General features: G+C 38.3%; 2 protein-coding genes across 2 annotated transcripts; both read left to right on the top strand.

The window, feature by feature from the left end:
* Nucleotides 1-5,374: 5,374 nt before the first annotated feature.
* Nucleotides 5,375-8,195, top strand: LOC143188330 (uncharacterized). Its single transcript, XM_076392536.1, has 7 exons — nt 5,375-5,386; nt 5,605-5,654; nt 5,735-6,055; nt 7,097-7,787; nt 7,833-7,886; nt 7,978-8,114; nt 8,159-8,195. The coding sequence occupies exons 1-7, from the start codon at nt 5,375-5,377 to the stop codon at nt 8,193-8,195; spliced, it is 1,302 nt and encodes a 433-aa protein (XP_076248651.1).
* Nucleotides 8,196-15,791: 7,596 nt separating this feature from the next.
* On the top strand, nt 15,792-18,253 carry LOC143188331 (uncharacterized). The gene is made up of 12 exons (XM_076392537.1): nt 15,792-15,809; nt 15,857-15,897; nt 15,955-16,080; nt 16,125-16,134; nt 16,199-16,260; nt 16,362-16,543; nt 16,577-16,816; nt 16,848-17,059; nt 17,114-17,228; nt 17,272-17,335; nt 17,418-18,035; nt 18,124-18,253. The coding sequence occupies exons 1-12, from the start codon at nt 15,792-15,794 to the stop codon at nt 18,251-18,253; spliced, it is 1,818 nt and encodes a 605-aa protein (XP_076248652.1).
* The last annotated feature ends 869 nt before the right edge of the window (nt 18,254-19,122 follow it).

Here is a 19,122-nt window from a genome sequence, read left to right on the forward strand (position 1 = left end):
GGAGCTTTTGAGTTTAGTTTGAAACGTTCTTTGAAAGATTCTTCTGGAGAATCTTTTTAGATGGTTCTATTGAGTTTTATTGGGTTCTATTATTTAGAGTGATGTTTGTTATGAGGAACTGTGGATTGAGCCCTTTAGATAGTTTTTAGTTCACTTTGAACCCCGTGTACTGGGTTCTCAGGATTAAATGATGTTTTACGCTGCGTAAATGAGTGCAATGAAAAGCAAAAGGAACTTGATTCGACATAGGTACAGTTTTCACTATTCTATGCCCATATATTTTAATACCTATAAATTTCACTGAATATTATTGGTAATCTTCAAGAACAAAGAGTAATTTTCGTTAATTAGATACATCGATTAGTACTTTTGCTTTGCATATTGATTTACGGAGGGTACACTCGATCGAGTCTGGGGAATGCAACTTGCCAGGTAAACGAACTGTCTGATATCATAATGTAATTACCGCTTGCAATAATTTCTACTCATTACCGGGCATGTTTCATTCGATGCGCAAGGATAAACCGCCTCGCGGGAATCTTATCGCCCGTAGATGAGACGAATCTCATGTGGATCTCAATTAAAATCATAGCCTGGCGTGTCAATAATCTTCACCGCCGCGCCGCTCTGTTGAAAGTGGAAATAATACATATGCTCGAACAGTGATCAAACTCCCTGAAATTCTCGTGCTAATCACTGAAAATGCGTAATAAGCGTACATGATTATCGCGATGATCCTGTAATTAAAATCGAGCTTATTTACATAACGCGAGGAGAGTTTTTAGGAGAGTTTGCAGTGATGTTTCGCGCTTGATGGAACACAAAAAGGACATGCTCCAGAAAGTTTTCAGAAGCATTTAAACGCCTACTCGAGTTCTAATGAAAGTGACTTAATTTTTCTGCCTACTCCCTTCCTCGATATCCTGCGAGCCTCCTGTCGCATATAAGCTCCAACGTTACTCGTTAGAACCGATTTCGCACGAGACCGCCTGTTACCGGCATTTCAGCGTGTAAGTTCAATTTTGCTTCAACTTTCTAACGTACATATGGAGATTCAAGGGTTATAGAAATACAGCTAGTCAAATGAACGCAATCTCAGTTATTACTGGAATTTGCAACACATGGAGAAGAATTTTTAAGGAATTTGTAAGGAGAAAGGTGGTGCTGGTAATTTCTATATAGGCGTTAAAGAGCCTCGGTATTGGAATACTGCATTGCTTCTTCTTTAGAAGAATTCCATGCCTCTATTAACAAAAGATATCATCGTAAGCTTTCAAGAGAAATTAAGCTCCTGGCCTCGCGTGATAGGTGTTAGCTGTTATTCTAATCTTTCACAGATATTTTTGAAAAATTCTCTCTTTCCAGGTAATTCGTCTTTCATTCAATTGTCGCTCAGAATAATTGACACAGTTTGATTTTAACAGCCTCTGTGGTGCAAAGAATCAGTATGGAAAGAAATGTAGTTTCTTCTTGGCGGTGGCATTTCACCAACGCCTCTCCGATATATTCCCTTTCACGAAACCGAACCGCTGGTCGATCGTCTTGGATGATCCAGAAGAGGATCCATAGAAATCGTAGTGTCTACGTGCCGTAAATCGATCCGTCTGCGTGTTCTAGAGATCGCGTGCGTGAACTTTGCCAGACGATAGGAGAAAGGGAAACCGATCTCCTCCCTAGGTACGTAAAACGTAAAGCCTGACCAAACTGTAACGCGCATTCCAACGGGAGCCCGAGCGAAAACACAAAACGACCAGCAGGATTTTATCCTTTTCCTTGCGGACCGAGGAGCCGTGACAGTGAACTCTCTACCAGAGGAATTTCGTTTCAATAGGATAGGATAGATCTATAGGATATTTATAGGATAACTATGGATCGTAAATCGATGGATATTGATCCTAGGGAACAATTTCGATTTTTGGACAAACGTGAGTAAGCCTGAATAAATGTTTATTTTTTCATATAGGTATTATTTTTATTATTTGACTGCTTCCATAAAGTACTATATGTACTGAAGTATTTTCAGTTACTTAAGTACAATTCAAGTGATTTTAAGTGCAACTTAAAGAGTGTCTCACTTTTAGTGATAGAAACCAGTTAAGGAGTATATTTGTTAATAATTTTGTGTGAAGAGTCAGTGTAACTTATACAAAAACTAATATACTAATGAAAAGCACTAACCAAGTCACAAATTTTAGTAATTGATTTGCTACAAATATCTTACGAATTTTGATTTGTGAATCGCTAAGTAAAGCGAGTTGAAATAAAGAAAAACCAACATTCTCGTCTGATATTTTGACTTTTTCCCCCTGTCATTTGGTTTCCTCCTTAGTGTAACAAATTTCGTTTAGTTTTATTTTAAGGAACTTCTCATGAAGGAAGGACATTATATACCACGTGAAAACCGGATACTCGTTTTTCCGTCTTCAGGAAGAACGTTTATCGTTCGTTTTTCATTTTTAAGATATTATTAATGATAGATATTTACAAAAATTAGATTAGATTAGATATTTATAAAAAAATCCAAGTAGAAAGTAGCGAAGTAATAGAACTACTCTGAAGACCTTGCTCTTCAACCTACCTCAAGTATTTGTAGTAACTATTATACTCTGATTTCAATGTAGTCTTTCACTTCGTCGGAATTAGCGCGCGTGAAGATCAATGCCAATCACGTAACGACGTTGTCTCACTGCATGTACTTTCTGAATAATACATCACATGCTACCATTGAAGATGACGTTTAACAACTTACTATCGATCTCTATGAATTTTCTTGTGGAATCATTCCAATTTTTATATTCTGTGAAGTAAACTTCGCGCGTATAATCATTAAATATACACAGAATAATGAGGAAAATGTTTGCAGAAAATTTACAAAAAAATACGAATATCAAAGTACGATGTTGAAAAGGAAATTCGAAGTTATGATGAGTGTTATTATAAACACACACTTCACAAAGAATTTCCCATCGTATGATTTTATAAGATCGAATCATTTCCACGTTCATGTCGATTCCCACGTTTATACAAATCCGCGTCCGTGGTGAAAAAAGCGAAGGCACCACGGGGCGAGCCGCACTTTCAACGTGCTCGCTTTCACCCGTCGACGATCGCTTTTTTTCCGTCCAAATACACTTCGAAAATCATGCATTTAAGGAGTGAATGACTTTCGAACGCGCATTCTTTTTTCATCAGGAGGCACACGAGATCTGGTAAGAAAGTTCATCGCGTGAATGAGCTAATTGACGTTAAGCTACGCTTTTTAAACTAACGACACCTCCCCGTGCATGAATGCGTAGGTATATGTGGACCGTGACAGCAGCGAATGCGAAACTAAGTACATCCCTATAAAAAATGAAGTATTCATTTAAAATCAGATCGTATTTGTTGGGTGAAAAATGAGACAATGTTTTGCTGAGTCATCTTCCTAAGAAAACTAAGGATTCTTTTCGTTTTTACTTTCTAAAGCTACCAGTAAGGAATAAGAAATTTATAGTAGAACATTTGAAATGTAGGAAACGGAGTCATTTTAGATGAATTGCAAATACTGTAAGGTCAAACACAAACTTAAGACTCATTACTGTTATTATTATTATTTCGAAGTTGCTGTCTTTAATAAGTGTCACCGTCAACTCATTTAAGTCGATATGGATGGAGCTGGCTAATCAACTTTCTTCTAAAGGCAGTGTTGTAGGTACTGCAGGTAACAGGGTGTTATTACACAAGGAAGAATTATTCACGTCACTTAAAACTAAGTACCTAGAGATGCTCTACCGTCAGTCATTTTCGTCACGCTGTCTTTCCTGTTTTATATCCGTATATTAAAGCCACAGAATCGAAAATGAGTGACTTCACAGGTTGAGAAAGTGTGATATAATGCGTGTAACTTGAGGGATAATTTATTTGACAATGACTATTATGAAATTATATAATTTCTGTTACCACAAACGACGGAAAGACTAGTTTTCATACTTCAAATGGTAATAGTAATAGTAAAAGTACTTGCATATGCATACTAAGAATGAGAAAGTCCCCAATCGGGGTGGAATCTTCTTTCATTTTAAAAGAAGAAGTCATGGTAAATGTTTCGCATCTGTCAACCACTTATTTTGTATCGAAATCAAAACACAAACAGACTAAACATTCTCTACAAAAGACAATTTAAATTACAATTTTAAATTACAATTTCGTCCCTAAAAATAAATTTACACGAAATACCATCTTCTTTTGTATCACCCAAAAAGAAACTTCAACCCTCAGAAAAAATGTATACGACAATCCTTAGACGTCGACAAAAATATTACATTGATCTTTCCTCATTAGGGTAAAGTACCCAATAAATGACACCATGAGCGAAATCTAGAAAACTATTTGCTTTCAAGAAATCCATGTCATAATACGTAAGTAGTACATATTGTATAGTAATATCGTCACTATAGTCAATTCTTATAAATTTCAAACTAGAACCTGAATTTTAAGTCGGATTCATAAAAAGTATCGATGACTAGGTCAGTGCCTATTACCAAGTGCTTCGTTCTACCTCCAAAAACTGTCTCGAAGTCAGTCGAGCGATTAGGCCCAGCAAGCCTAGCATAGCTGAGCGCCCATAGATCGTTGAAATGTAGAACGTCGATCTCGTTCTTGTTGGTCGCGTTTTGGAAAGCAACGACGGGGCACGCCCGGCGTTAGACGATGCACGCGCGTTAACGACGCGACGGTGAGTGCAGAACGACCGAAGAAAGCGTCGATTTCCCCCGAAACAAAAATATACGGCGACTAGATGTGCTGCTCTCCGTTTCGTATCTGCACGCCAACGTCCATCCGATACCCACACCCAACCATTTCCATCGTCCCGGAGATTTCAGCAGGCGCGATCTCTTTCCAGGACTCTAGGACGTCGGTGGGAGGCGGTTGGGCCTGGCCAGCCTCGATTATGCTCTTTTTAACTTGTATAAAAGAGTAGAGACCTGGACAGACCTCCCGCAATTTATCTGCACCGGTTGGAGCATACGGAGCACCCAGAAGTAACTCTGCTCCGTCAGAGGCTGAGGAGGCGAGACAGGTTCCACGGCGCCCACTGTGTGCCGTCTAAAGAGGATTAACCACTTCCTGCTATTCGAGGCTTAGGGACTGCTGAAATTGAAGCGAGGATTTGGCGACATGCAGTATTCGGTGAGCTTTGGTTCATTTGTTAATAGAATTATTTGGGCTTTGGGCTTTTATTGTATGAAAGAGAAGATGGTTCTCCAGGGCTAAATTGTAGATTTCTGGGGAGTAAATACTTTTGTATAGTGACGTTTAACAAGGATTATGAGTAGAATTCATTTTGTTTAAACAAATAGTCTGACTTAACAGAAAGGGGTGAGATCATTCATTGATGCTTCCTACTGTGCATAACGCTTGCTATTTAGATATCAATGACTTAATGTACAAACGTTGTATGTATTATAAATATTTTTTATATTATAAAATCTCAGACTTGACCAAAAGTAGACATATAACGTTTATGCATTAGGCCATCAATATATATAGATTTTTATTCCTGAGTAAATATAGAAATTTACATATTTTTAATACTTTCGTCTAATTTACCATTAATATCTGCAGGTATTTTGTATTCTGATGCTGGCGATCAGCGAGCCACTACTCACCTTCGCGTAAGTATACTTTCATAGTTTCGTTAACAACTTTTATCGTATTATTTATTATTGTAATAATTGTTTCGATTTTTCTGCAGTAACAAGGTAGTAGTGGTGATCCCACAACCAATAAAGCGCAGCCATTCACCTTCTTGGCGTCCAGGTGTCCTACGTTTCAGGAAATCGCCCCATGCCAACGATTTCCATCATCGTAAATACCACGCTCCTTATTACAGCAAGAAGCCCTTGTATTCGAGTGCACCATTCCCTCATGGAGGAGATGACTTTGATAAAGGCTACGAAAGCGTGAATCATGTGCATATACCTCACGGAAAGGACATCAGCCACGCCGTGTCCTTTGGCAAAGGATACATTCCCTATGATAATATTAAAAGCACCTTGTCTGTTGATCATGAGAGGTAATTACCAATTCTAAAGCTCAGTACATAACATGCAATAGAGACATTTTTATTTGACATACTTTTCTATATAGATTTGAATTACATTGCAATTTGTAATACTACTATTATAGTTTCAGCAGGTTTCAGATACTTTTACAATATACACTATCGTGCATAAGTATTCGAGCACTCATGTTATTGGAAGTGTATGAAATACCTACATTTTTTTATTTATACTAACTGCTATCAAATGTTATTCTCATTAGTATTTGTATAAATTATGTCATGAAATTTTACTTGTTGTACTTTACACATTCCAATAATGTGGAAGTGTCCAAATACTTATGCACGATCGTGTAGTTACTCGTTTAGAGATACGAAATAATTCGCAAATAATCACTAATTTAAAATAATCACTAATTTAAATCAAAGCATTTGTGCATTACCGTGCAGAAGTATTTGGACACTTTCAAAGTATTAGAAACGCATAAAATATACTTCAAGTAAAATTTTCTGGTATACGTCTGGTTTTAGACCTTATTTCAGACAAGTATTGTATAACATTTACAAATAGCGATTGAGAATATTTGATATGAAATAGTATAAATAAAGAAGTGTATTTCATACATTTACAATAAAGTAAAAGTATCCAAATACTTATGCACGGTAGAGTATGTATATTTATAATTCGTAAAAACTTAAAAAGTAGCTTAAAATGAGTTAGTCGGACCACCGATGGCGCATTCTACTGTGCGTAATAGAATATGGAAATTCGCGGTAGTCACAGTTCAATCAGCATATTTCATTATACATACAGTATTTCCTCGAGATAGTCTCATGACTCATTGATAAGTCCATAGCAATGGACACGTTTCGGGAATCAGTTTAGATTCATGGCTATCCACTTTAACGTTATGAAACAATTTTTGCTACAAATAATTTCAAACTATAATGAATTAGCTACTTATCTTATACCAAGGAAATACTAACACCTTAAAAAAGTTTCAAAAACACAAACTCAATCTTCACTAAAAATATTAATTAATAAATCCACTACAGGTACCCAGAAACGCAGGAGCACAAGAGCTCAGAGTCAGACTATACATCGACGTCAACAAACTCCGAGTATCCTTCCTCAGGATACGAGACCTCCCACTCAGAGACATACTTCCCCAATCCAGAGAGCGCTCTCAATTACAACGAAAGAAGAAACGATATAAAAAAGCTTTACACATCCAGATCAATAGAGAAGGACCTGGCAGCGAATGTCGACTTGAGCTCAATCCTTAACCAAGGGAAGGTTCCTCTGTTTCTACTGCAGCAGAAAGCAACAGAACTCTATAAAGTACCCCCTCCGATCCAAGGCAACGTAGTTCTACCATCTGGCATTCCAGCAGCCACCATTGGGGGCAGCAAAGAGGGCATAGTCCTGAGAGACACCGTGTCCCTCGACGACTATCAGCAGAAGCTCAGCGAAATGACCAGATCCTGGCCTCAGTTTGGCGCGAATGGAGGAAGTGCAGTGGCTAGCAGTTTCCAGAACCAGCAGGTGATCAGTAGCTTCCCAGCTGGTCAGACTAGCAGTTTCACCGGTTCGATTAGCTGGCCGCTGAGCTTCGCGCAGCCGAAACAAGGCTACGCAGTGAAAGAAGACACGATGGAACCGCCGCACGACTTCAGAACCATGCCAATCCAGACCAGTCCTGTTCAGACGTTCCCTCTGCAGGTGAATGCGGCCATCACGCCCCTCGTACAAACTGTCCATGGATAGTCTGTAATTTAGATGATAGATTAGTTGCTTTCTGACATGCATGGAAAGGAGGGATCCATGCGCAATTTAGCGTTACAGGTTAGAGGAATGTACAAAATGTGGATTTTGTAGAAAGTTATCTGGCTTGAGAAATAGGGACAAAGATTGGTTAATTAATCGTTGGTTCCAGGTTTGTTTCGCTGCTGTGTACGGGGTACAAGCTTTGGTAGTCATCGTTTTTCGTGGAAACTTTGTTTTTGGGATAACAAATAATGCACAGTGGGTAATTAAAATTTGGTTGACTTGGAAGAAGTTTCGCTCTTTCAGGTTTAGTAATGCTCTTCTATTACCTGGAAAGGGGGGTTGTTAAGATATCTTGCGATTGCTATAATTGCCAAAGTTCTATGACAATGAAGTCAGAATTGTTTACTTAGAATACAAGAGCGTAAGCAAATTGAATGTGGCAGGGTACGCTCGATAGTGCAGTGTATTTAGCATAAGAGGCCTAACGTGTGCATTACACATCGGTGAAAGCTATTTTTTATCTATCAATTATAGCAAAAGGATAGAAAGACACTTTTCTTTGTAGAAAGTCATCTTGAAATTGTCGATTATGTGTTGCACGATCTTCTGATATCAAAGTTAGATTTAGGTCAGTTTCTTACTTGAAATAATTAGCTAATTTTTTTAACATCTTTTAGATTGTACATAGTGAAAAATAAGTAACAACGTATCAAAGATTTACATTCACTACACCTAGTACATTTACATTACTATCGCATCTAGTACACTTACATTAGTATTATATCTGTGTTCGATAAGGTATCATAGCTTTACAGAATCATGAAATCGTTAATAATATAATTCAACATCTATTTCACTCATTTTATCTTCGTCCATGTAAAAAAATGTCACAGTAAAACAAAAAAAAAGTGAAAAAACCAAATTCAGAAAATCATCAAAAATTAATTTAGATAAATTAAACAAGCAAGTATAAACCTTCTCCCCATAAAACTCCCCTATTTTATCTGAAACCTGCAAATTACATAAACTAAGAACCCGATCCGAACCTCATCTATTCGCTATTTAAAAAAACGTGAAATTCCAGTAGAAATATTGCAGCATTTATCCACCCATGATTCAGTGATATGTTAACGCTAAAGTAATAAAGATAAGCAAATACTCGTAGTAGTCGTACATGCAGGAAACGCGATGCTTGGATCGCCGCTGCACGGTCCACCGAGTATCACAAATGAAGCGATTGCTGAAGCAAGAACAAAGCCAGCATCGAATGCCATGGTCGCAGGATCACATCTTCCCCGTTTACTTTCACTCTGAAGGTCCGATGACCGGCTGAACGTTTGAAAGTCGTGAAAGTTGCTCTGTCGCGGGGAGACGCGATCTTCTCCATCTTTTCACGCTCACCGCCCTCGCCTCGTCTGTCGGCAGTCTGAGAAGACAGCTTATTAACAGCTGCGCGTTTGAAACTGGAAGGTCAACGAACAATGATACTAGCATCTCATAATGTTCCTGAGAATTTCCTGTGGAATTTTGCGGAATAACTTATGAAGTATGGAAAGCAGTTCTACTTACACTTAAGAGATTCTCTAAATTAGTTTCCTTGGTCTATCGAAAATCTCAGGGATTATAGAAATTCGTGAAATTCTTGATTTCTGAGAAATCAAACTTTGATTTTGTAGAAATTCGTGAAATTCTTGATTTCGTAAAAATCAAAATTTTGTTTGTAGAAATTCGTGAAATATTCCTTTTATTCAGAATTTGAAATCAGGTTCACTGAAGTTAGTCGATTCTTAGCTGGAGTCGATAAGAATATCGAGTGAAATTCAGTAAAGACCATTAAGGTATTCCAAGTAGAGAACTAGATCTTGATAACAGCAAAGAATTGTTACTTTTGTTACATCGTAAGCTTTCTCACGCTGTGAGTTGATTCCTGAAAGGAAAGGTGTTCGCGGAATAAAAAGCTGGATAGAACAGGTTATTCTATAAAGATGTCACGATTATTTACTGAACTAGACAAATTCTATACAATGATCTAGACTGGCAAAAAAAGTAAATATGGCTCAATAGAAAAGAAAGAAGGACCAGTCATAGCAATTCTCTCTTAAAATGACTACAATTAAAATGCAATTAGTGTTCAAGATTCTCTCGTTCTTTCAAATTCCTATTTATGCTAAATCTGATATGAGTAAGCGAGGACTCTTATCAAGATGTTCATGGGACTTGACAATCCATTACCACGTAATGGAATGAATAAAATTTGAGTTTACTGTAATTTGGTAAATTACAGTAAGAATACCCAGTACTCCTCGCAAAAATTAACCATGAGGAAAAAACTCTCACCAATGCTAGCAATAATGCTAGCTAGCTGATTGCGATCAGCCCACTGCAATTTTTGCCACCAGTGCATCACAGGAGAGAACTTTAATATGTGTTATTTGCAGTCCAATCGTATCGTTGCTACGATTGCTTTGCTTTTCATGGGAAAGCAGAGTTTTTTTCTGAAGGATTTATATACCGAAGATCTCGAGTTTCTATTCAAAGGTCAAGAGGCAGCTCAGATGCAACTTGTTAATTCCGCCACGCGAAGCATCGAAAGTGTATTCAGTTAATCGTCGCGCTCCTGCCTCTTGCGATTAAACTAACATTCAATTAATTAACGTTTCGTGCTGTAAAAATCTTGGTTCGAAATTGCATCGATTGAGGGGCTACTCTAATCGAGAACTTAAAAAAGATCGGTTTCTTTTATTTCATTTTTCTTTAAACTATATGTCCACAGTATTACAATTTTACTTCGCCGACTGACTTCAAATTTAGACAAAATCTTCAGCAGACATATCCGTATCGCATGAATCTCGAATTTTAAAAAATATTGTTTCTTTCATATTTTTTTCATGCGTTATTAATTAAAAATAAAATGAAAGAGTCAGTATTTAAATTAAAAAGCGCTGCAATTCTTTTATTTATTGAAATATCTAATTTTCAGAGGTTCACACAATAATCACATACATATTCAACAAGATGCCGTTTAATTAATGGAACGAACGTAATCACACATATCAGCAGCACACTTGTTTAAAAAATATATTTATTATAATAAATGTAACTCACGTAATTCTTCCTATTTTCGCTTTAAAAAAACAACTTATATATTTCAAATGTTAATAAATATTTTTATTGAAACTGACATAAAAAAGTGTCAAAAATTCCTAAAAAAGTTAAAAAAGAATTGCATATTAAACCAGAATATCACCTTAAAAATTGAAAATTTCAAAAAAAATCATGGGTAATTAATTTGTCACCCATTGACAGTAGATACTAACACCTTCTAAAAGTCTCATCTCCTTAAATTCTTATTTTAACGTAAGGGTTAAATATGACTATTTCTAAACACACGTGATGGCTAGTTTTCCAAAAATAATAAAAAATTTCTATACTATAAATTGACAAGCCCCTTACATTATCATAAAATTTTCATTATTCCAAGAAGAGCCAGCTAAAGAGTGAAAGATCGCAAACGAAAGGCAGAGGGTAGCCAGAGGTAAGACTTAAAGTACCTTGGGATACGAAAATGGAAGTGAAAGGGCATGCAAGTCACTTCGTGCAGTCTCTCACGAAACTTCGATCTCTCCACTCTCCTTCGTACATCCTCGTCGATCTTCACTCCCCCTCGTTCTCTTTTCTACCATCACTTTTTCGTATCGCCACTTTCTATTTCGTTTCCCGTTTTCAACAGCCTTGCTACCAGTGTCGCTTATACTCCCGCATTAAAAGGATGAACATGTATTAGCGAGCGTGGCTAATTGCTCAAGAAGGAAGCTCTCGTACGCGTAATCGTATCGTGCCAGCAAAATTATCAGCATTCTGAGTAGCCTGACGACGTGTGACTGACTTTGTAGACTTTCTACTTTTAAATACAGATGTTTGCTTTTAGCATCATGAAGGAATTATGGTCTACAAATTGCTATGAAGTCGAAATACTTTTATTTATTTACGCTAACTGCCACATGTACTCTACAAATGGAGCATGCCTAGCAGGCGATAATGAAGACATTACTACATTTACCTGCTGATTCTGAAACTTTCATCATCAGTCTTTGTAATCGTATTATAATCTATTGATAATAAGTATGTAGTGCTCTACATATCTACATACTGTATGAAGTAAAGTAGTCCAAGGTTGTTCCCAAGAATTCCATGTTATTTGAAGTGCCATAAAGTCACGCAATGTACAGCAAGATTATTTGATGTCGTGTAAAGATGAAGTTATTTCATGCTTTGAATGCAAAAGAATTCAGTTAAGTAAACAAGCATAGAATTCTATTGAGATTTCTTCCGTATTACCTAACAAATGCACCATAACTATTATTTATCTACTTTGCTGTTAATTTATTCTTGTAGTCTTATTGTAATAATAACGGACGTCAATCAGGTAAAAGTATATCATTAATTTACATCTCCCTATCAAAATACTTCAAGAATCTTCATTTTACTGTCAATTAGTTAAGAAAAAATTGTCGATATATTGCACACTAGCGCACGAACCAGTCATCAATTATCATACTGGTTTCAGTCCCAGAAAAGGATCCAATTTAATAGAGACATTGGAATCTTAACTCTCGTTATATCAAGCGACTTCACACGATCATTTACAGTGAAATTCAAGCTGGAGGAGGTTCTCGTACTTGCACAGGTGCGGTTCCGATACAGAATCGATATAATCTTACCATTGGATCGCTTTCTTTTCAGTGAGAGCAAACACAACCGGGCTGTTTCCCGATTAAAACCGAGGTGCCATTTGATCTCATGCGTTACCATTTTCCCTGACGGCTTCCTCATGATTTTTTCAACTAACAGATTCTTGGACAAATCTTAATGACGAGATCCTCCAAAGGTTGATCTCTGAGCATTTCTCAAGGTTCTCAGTTCATCTCTGAGTGACACCGTTCACTGATGCTAGCCAAACTAGTCGAACGTGTTTTTCCTTAACTATAGAATAGGTAAGTTTATATTCTACACACGTTTCGAAGTCATTGAGCAGAGACGGTCTAACTGACACAAAACTCGCGTTTCCTTCTGGAAGTCTATCAACAGGAAATCTAATTTTCTTGCCTTAAGGAGAAGTTAAGTAAGATGTATTGAGTCATAGGACAGGTAATGCTGTTTTTAAAGACCGATATTTTCTAGGAAAATAAAATACATCATAATCATTTGAATTTAATTACATTATACATTAAGTAGATACTTCTTACAGTGGTTATTTCCCATTTTTTTTACTTCTGCACTTTATAAATTTCTTACTCCCTAAAATAATAGGAAAGAATTTTGTATGCTAGTAAATTTGACATTAAATTATCTTGTCCTACCACTGTCTATTAGTTGTGGGTCATTGAACTTGGCAGGTTTGGACAGTTTTAATAATCGTATAAAATAACACAAGTAGATTGTGTCTCGAATAAAAAGCCATTGAAGCCTTACTTAGTTGCATCACGGTTGTATCACAAAAAGACTTAAAAGTATAGTCGTTGTTGGAACGATTTTTAATCGGAACAAACTGGTTGCTGGGGCATTTGAACTATTTACCTCGGGGACGTCTAAGCATGGATCTGGTTGAGGCCGATTACCCGAGATAATTGTACTTTTACTTTTCGACAGCAACGTGAACTTATGCAACGATCGCTTCCTGCATTTTCTTACGCCAAGAAAGGCACAAATTGTGCTGTAATTGTAACTGTATTGTTAGTTCTACACGTAATATTTCTTTCCTGAAATAAAAAGTTACGCGGAGCAAGAAAGGCTGGTTGATTAAACAGTAATTTTATTGGCAATAAGATTACGTTATGCGAAGTTGTATTTTCTATAAAAAAACGCTATGTTTGATTCTTAAATGTAAAAAAATTTAGTTATATATCGATATAAGTCCTGTCTGTGGCTACAAAGGAGCCAGTTAATGTTGTTCAAGCAACAAGTGAATTTCACAAAAGGGAAAACTGGAAAGGAGAGAATTTGATATTGCTCTCGCAAGCGTGTTCTATGAGGTCCATTAGTAACAGGAACAGACAAATTTACTACTGATCAAGTGCATCCATCGGTAACAAATGAGGCAAGAGAAAATGCACTCTACTGTACAGGGTGGTCAGAAAAAATTCATAATACAAACGTGTATCGAAATTTTACACTACGCAAAAAGTGGGATCGCAAAATTAATGGTACCTTTCGTTTAACATACCGGAAGAAACGAATTTTTAAATTTCGCAATGCTCGTCCAAAATTAATGCCTATCATGAATAAACTGCGGAAGTCTAGATTTCTTATTTTCATAAACACAATTAAAAAAATGGTACCTAATTAAAGATGTGTTTCACCTTCCAAACATTATAAAGTGTATTTAATTTTCAATATTTTTTACAATCTTGCATTATGCAAATTCTACAATTCTTTTGCCCATGGAGTTTTCCATAATTGTATAAAGATCCGTAGCGCAATCTAATGGTTGAATCTATGAACACTCTGTATAGAAATATCACGCACGTTGTCTTGCATTAATACTTTTTTCTCTCGAGCAAGTTGCCTCGTATGGAACCAAATATCAAACTCGATCGCGATGAATAGTATGCGCATTGCTAGAGCGATATTCTCCACATCATTTTATTCTGGAAATCAGGGAAAGCGCCTGCTCTCATACTCTGTCCACCGATTTATGCAACCTAGGAGGAAAGTAAATTGATGCATCGAATGGAGCGAGCATTGCCAACACAGTGACGTTCTCACACGGTACAGAATGAAAAGTGAAATGGAAAATGCGGGCTTTTGCACGGCGAACGTGGATGATATCTCTTGCCACGCGTTGAAATCACTGCCTCGTTTCGTCTGAAAAGGAAGAATCTCAAGCATGTATCTTTACATCTTCAAGTTTCTGCTACACAAAAATTTCTCATTTTTTATTGCTAATGATAACGGAGAAGTGAAACCAAGATTTACGGGTACAGAGAGAGATTGACATTAAAGATAATAAAATGTTGAAAAATTGTGCTCACTGGGAGGTTCAAGTAAACTGAATATTTTATTAGTAAATATACGGATGAGAAATCGCGAAAGGATTTCCGGTCTTAAAATCCATGTGGTCAATAAAAAACGAAAGCAAAGGGTAAATCAGACGATTTGCATTTACTGTAATCCATAAGAACCCATCTCTAGCATCAAAATGCAATCTTCTATTCGACCAGAAGATAATTTCATTCCTTGCATTTTTTTAGAATCCTTCTAAATAATTTAGAATCCTTTAGAATCCTTCTACCTTAATTCTGGAAATTGTATCGTCAAGAGTATAATATAAACAATAAAACAACTTTCAAAATTCGATCTTTAAAACTATTTTCAATCCTCTCCATCCGGAAGTCGCATCTCGAAACGTGTCACAGTTGAAATCTTAACATATCATTTCACTTTAAAATGCTCAAAAAAAAGCAGCTTCCGCGTGATACCTTTCCCTCCTGAGATACCCAAATATACTATCACCCAAGTCTCCAAAGTGGAATGCCCTCAAGACGCACTGGACCAGTTCCACGTTCATGGCCTGGGAAGAGTAGCCTGTCGTCGATTTCCTGTTACCCCAGAGGGCACGAAGGCTAAAGACCGCCCGAAGCGTGAATTTCTCTGGTGCTCGGCTCTAGGTCACGGCCGTTCCTGTGCAGCCACGCACACAACGGTCCCCAGAACACACCAGGAGAATGGCACTCTGACGATATGTACACGTTGAAGGCATAATACACGCAGCGGTCTCTAGCACGGAGCACCGTTCAATTCGAGTCTCCTCCGCTGGTTGGATACCGATCTTCGGTGCTCCCCACCTGCCGCGCTTCCGGTACTTCCTTCGGGTCCACTATATATAGCCAGGATCCTTGCTGGATATATATGACAGTGTGTTCCTGACCATCGTCGCGTGCTGAGCAGGAAGAGGAAGAGGACAGGATCGCGGAGAGGACCATGGAGGCGAAACTTGCTGTAAGAAGCTTCCAGAAGATTGGATAATTGGATTCTTGAAAATTTAGGGGGATGAAATAGTTGGGATTTGTCGTCGTAGGGTGATGGGGTATGAGGGAGTTACTTGTAAAGTGATGGGATTACTTTTTTGTGGCTTTTAATGTAGTAATAGAATAATTGGAGTATTAATAGTGTTTATGCTGATAAAGGAGTTACACTCGAGTCAACGAGACGAGTCAGTAAAGAACACAAAATTTTTGCGTGGCATGCACGTGATCGATGTTAAGCTCGAGCATTGTTTACATCTGCTGACTCCTCTCGCTGACTCGAGTATAGGATAATAGAAGTAAGGGACTATAGAAATCATCGTTAAAGTCAACATTTTGCTAGAATCATCTGTATTTCCATAGGTGCGGTGTCTCATCTTCGCGACGATATTAGCCACTGCACTTGCCACCTTTGGCCATGAACAGTGAGTATTATGATCGAGTGATACTTGCAAGTATCATCGGAATCCTGTTCCAGCGAAAACGATAATTGCTTCAGCACAAAAACGATCCATTAACTTTCTAGTGTACACATCAGGATCCACGTACCGGAAATAATCCAGCATGACGAGAAGAAAGTTATAAAAGTTATAAAAGACCATGGAGGAGATGATCACGGAGGAGGAGGTGGTGGTCACATTGAATTCAGTGGCCCAGGAGGTGGAGGACATGGAGGAGGATTTGGAGGAGGCCACGGAGGAGGAGGTGGTGATCATATTGTAGTTAGTGGCCCTGATATAGGAGGTGGTGGATTTGGAGGAGGACATGGGGGAGGTTTTGGAGGTGGTCATGGAGGAGGATTTGGAGGAGGTCATGGCGGAGGATTTGGAGGAGGACATGGCGGAGGATTTGGAGGAGGACATGGGGGAGGACATGGTGGAGGATTCGGTGGTGGTCATGGAGGAGGGTTTGGAGGGGGAGGCGATTTTGGAGGAGGACATGACATAGGAGGCGACCATGGAGGTGGAGGAGGCTTTGGAGGTAAGAGTACATATTTTCTTGTGAAAACTAGAGATTCTTTTCATGATAATGTTGCATTTTAATGTGAGAAAAAGCGAAAGGATGTTCCACATGCCTTATGCAACATTAGAATCTTCTTTTCTTTATTCCAAGAGCGAAAGAAAAACCTCGCTTAGTATTCGTGAAAATCGAGAATTATTTCCCAACGTTGTAGCAAATAATGGTGAAATCTCTTCTCATATTCTCGTTCGGTTAACAGCAATGGCTTGCTGATTTGTAGAGAATACATCAACTATTTTTCTTTGTACTCTTTAACAGTGCTTGAGTCGTGGAACACGTTTCATAGGTTTTCACTTCCGACTCGATTCGACGACGATTATTTTGCTAATTTCGCGAATACATAAACCATTCAAGTTCACTTTTCATTTTCACTGTATCACGATACTAGATCATACAAATTACACTTACAAGAGTAGACATTGACCGTAACCTTGCTACAAGTTGTGGCGTAAATAACATGTTATTTCTTGAGCACCATAAGTGATCTTGACACTGTAATGTAGTTCACTCTCAGTTCTACAAAGATTCTTTTTTAATCACAGAATTCCCTGACTTGTGACAGAAAGGTATCAAGAAAAGAATCAAATAAAGTTATAATACTAACTTTCTCTTACAAAAATGCTAACAATGGAATCATTTCAGGTGGCCACGGAGATATCATAATATCAAGTCCAGGAGGTTACGGTGGAGGCGGTGGCGGAGGATTCGACGACCATCATGGTGGTGGAGGCGGAGGAGGTCATGGCGGTGGAGGCTTCGGAGGCGGAGGAGGCCATGGCGGTGGATTCGGAGGCGGTGGTGGATACGGAGGAGGTGGAGGCCATGGTGGTGGATTTGGTGGCGGCGGAGGCTTTGACGATCATCATGGCGGTGGAGGTTTCGGTGTAAGCGGCGGTGGTGGATTTGGTGGAGGCCACGGTGGTGGATACGGCGGTGGCGGTGGTTTTGGAGGACATGACGACATAGGAGGCGGTGGAGGCTTCGACGATCATCATGGTGGTGGAGGTTTCGGCGGTGGAGGAGGTGGTGGATATGGAGGTGGCCACGGTGGTGGAGGTTTCGGTGGCGGTGGTGGATACGGAGGCGGTCATGGTGGTGGAGGTTTCGGAGGAAGTGGTGGTGGTGGATATGGAGGAGGAGGCGATCATCACTCCTTTGGATCTAGTAGTTTTGGTGGCAGGTAAGCACACATATCACTTTTCTGAAACATTTAATACCTATCGAAATAGATACCTCACCCAGATACTGATGTGAAATTTACATTTCAGTAGCCATGGCGGCGGCGGATACAGCTCCGGCGGTGGTTACGATTCTTATTCGAGTGGACACGGCGGTGGTGGCGGCGGCGGCGGCGGTGGTCATGGTGGCGGCTTCTCAGGCTACCATAAAAAGAAATAAAATCGATCAAGCGGCGACTGCTGTTTTTCCGTTCAGTTTGACCGACTTCCGACGTCGAGCCTATCGGCGATCAACAAGTCACGTTCAGATCTCGCGATCATCAGTGTCTCGTGACTTTCGATCGCGATCTAACGTGCAACATGCCAGTTAAAGTAGCGAAGCGACGATCCACGGGGATCGATTCCTCTTCCTGCGAATCTCGCTCTTTCATCTTGGTCACGTTTGTCTCCGCGATTTTCTCCTTTATTTTCTTTTTTGTGAAACAGTATTAGGAAATTGTTAGAAAAAGGAAAGGATGTCTTTGAATATTAAGTTAAAGTATTAGGATCATTGTCATAGTTTCTGAGAATACTTTTGAGCTTGTAAAAGAATTTTCAACAATAACACGTTGACGAAAGACTTTTTCTGAAAAATGAAGAGGAATACTTTTTAGTTGAATTCAAGAAAGTGTGACATAGATCGTAATATTGTTAAAGTGGTTAATTATAAGTAGTAATAATCGTACAATCTCTTGCGAAGTTGTAATGATTTCGTACGTGCATTTTGCACTGGCGACTCATCCACGTGGTAATTTACTTGTTACCATTGTTGAATTTTGTATATACTATTTGCTCTGTAAATACTGCTTTTTTACATTACTGATAATAAATATTTTTTATGTTTTTTAAATTATAACTTTACTTCGTGACCTTCAAAGAGAAAACATTGTAGAAAATGCTCATACTGTAGCATTCACTTCGCAAAAAAAAACAGAAAGAGAAAGTAATCTTGTAGAAATCACAATGATAAAAAAGTATGCATTTAAATTATTCACTTTAAAAAAATGGGAAAGTAGAATTTAATTTGGTGAAAATAACAACACTGTCATA

This window comes from Calliopsis andreniformis, chromosome 2 (genome assembly GCF_051401765.1).
Source record: "Calliopsis andreniformis isolate RMS-2024a chromosome 2, iyCalAndr_principal, whole genome shotgun sequence".
In the NCBI taxonomy this organism is placed as follows: domain Eukaryota; kingdom Metazoa; phylum Arthropoda; class Insecta; order Hymenoptera; family Andrenidae; genus Calliopsis; species Calliopsis andreniformis.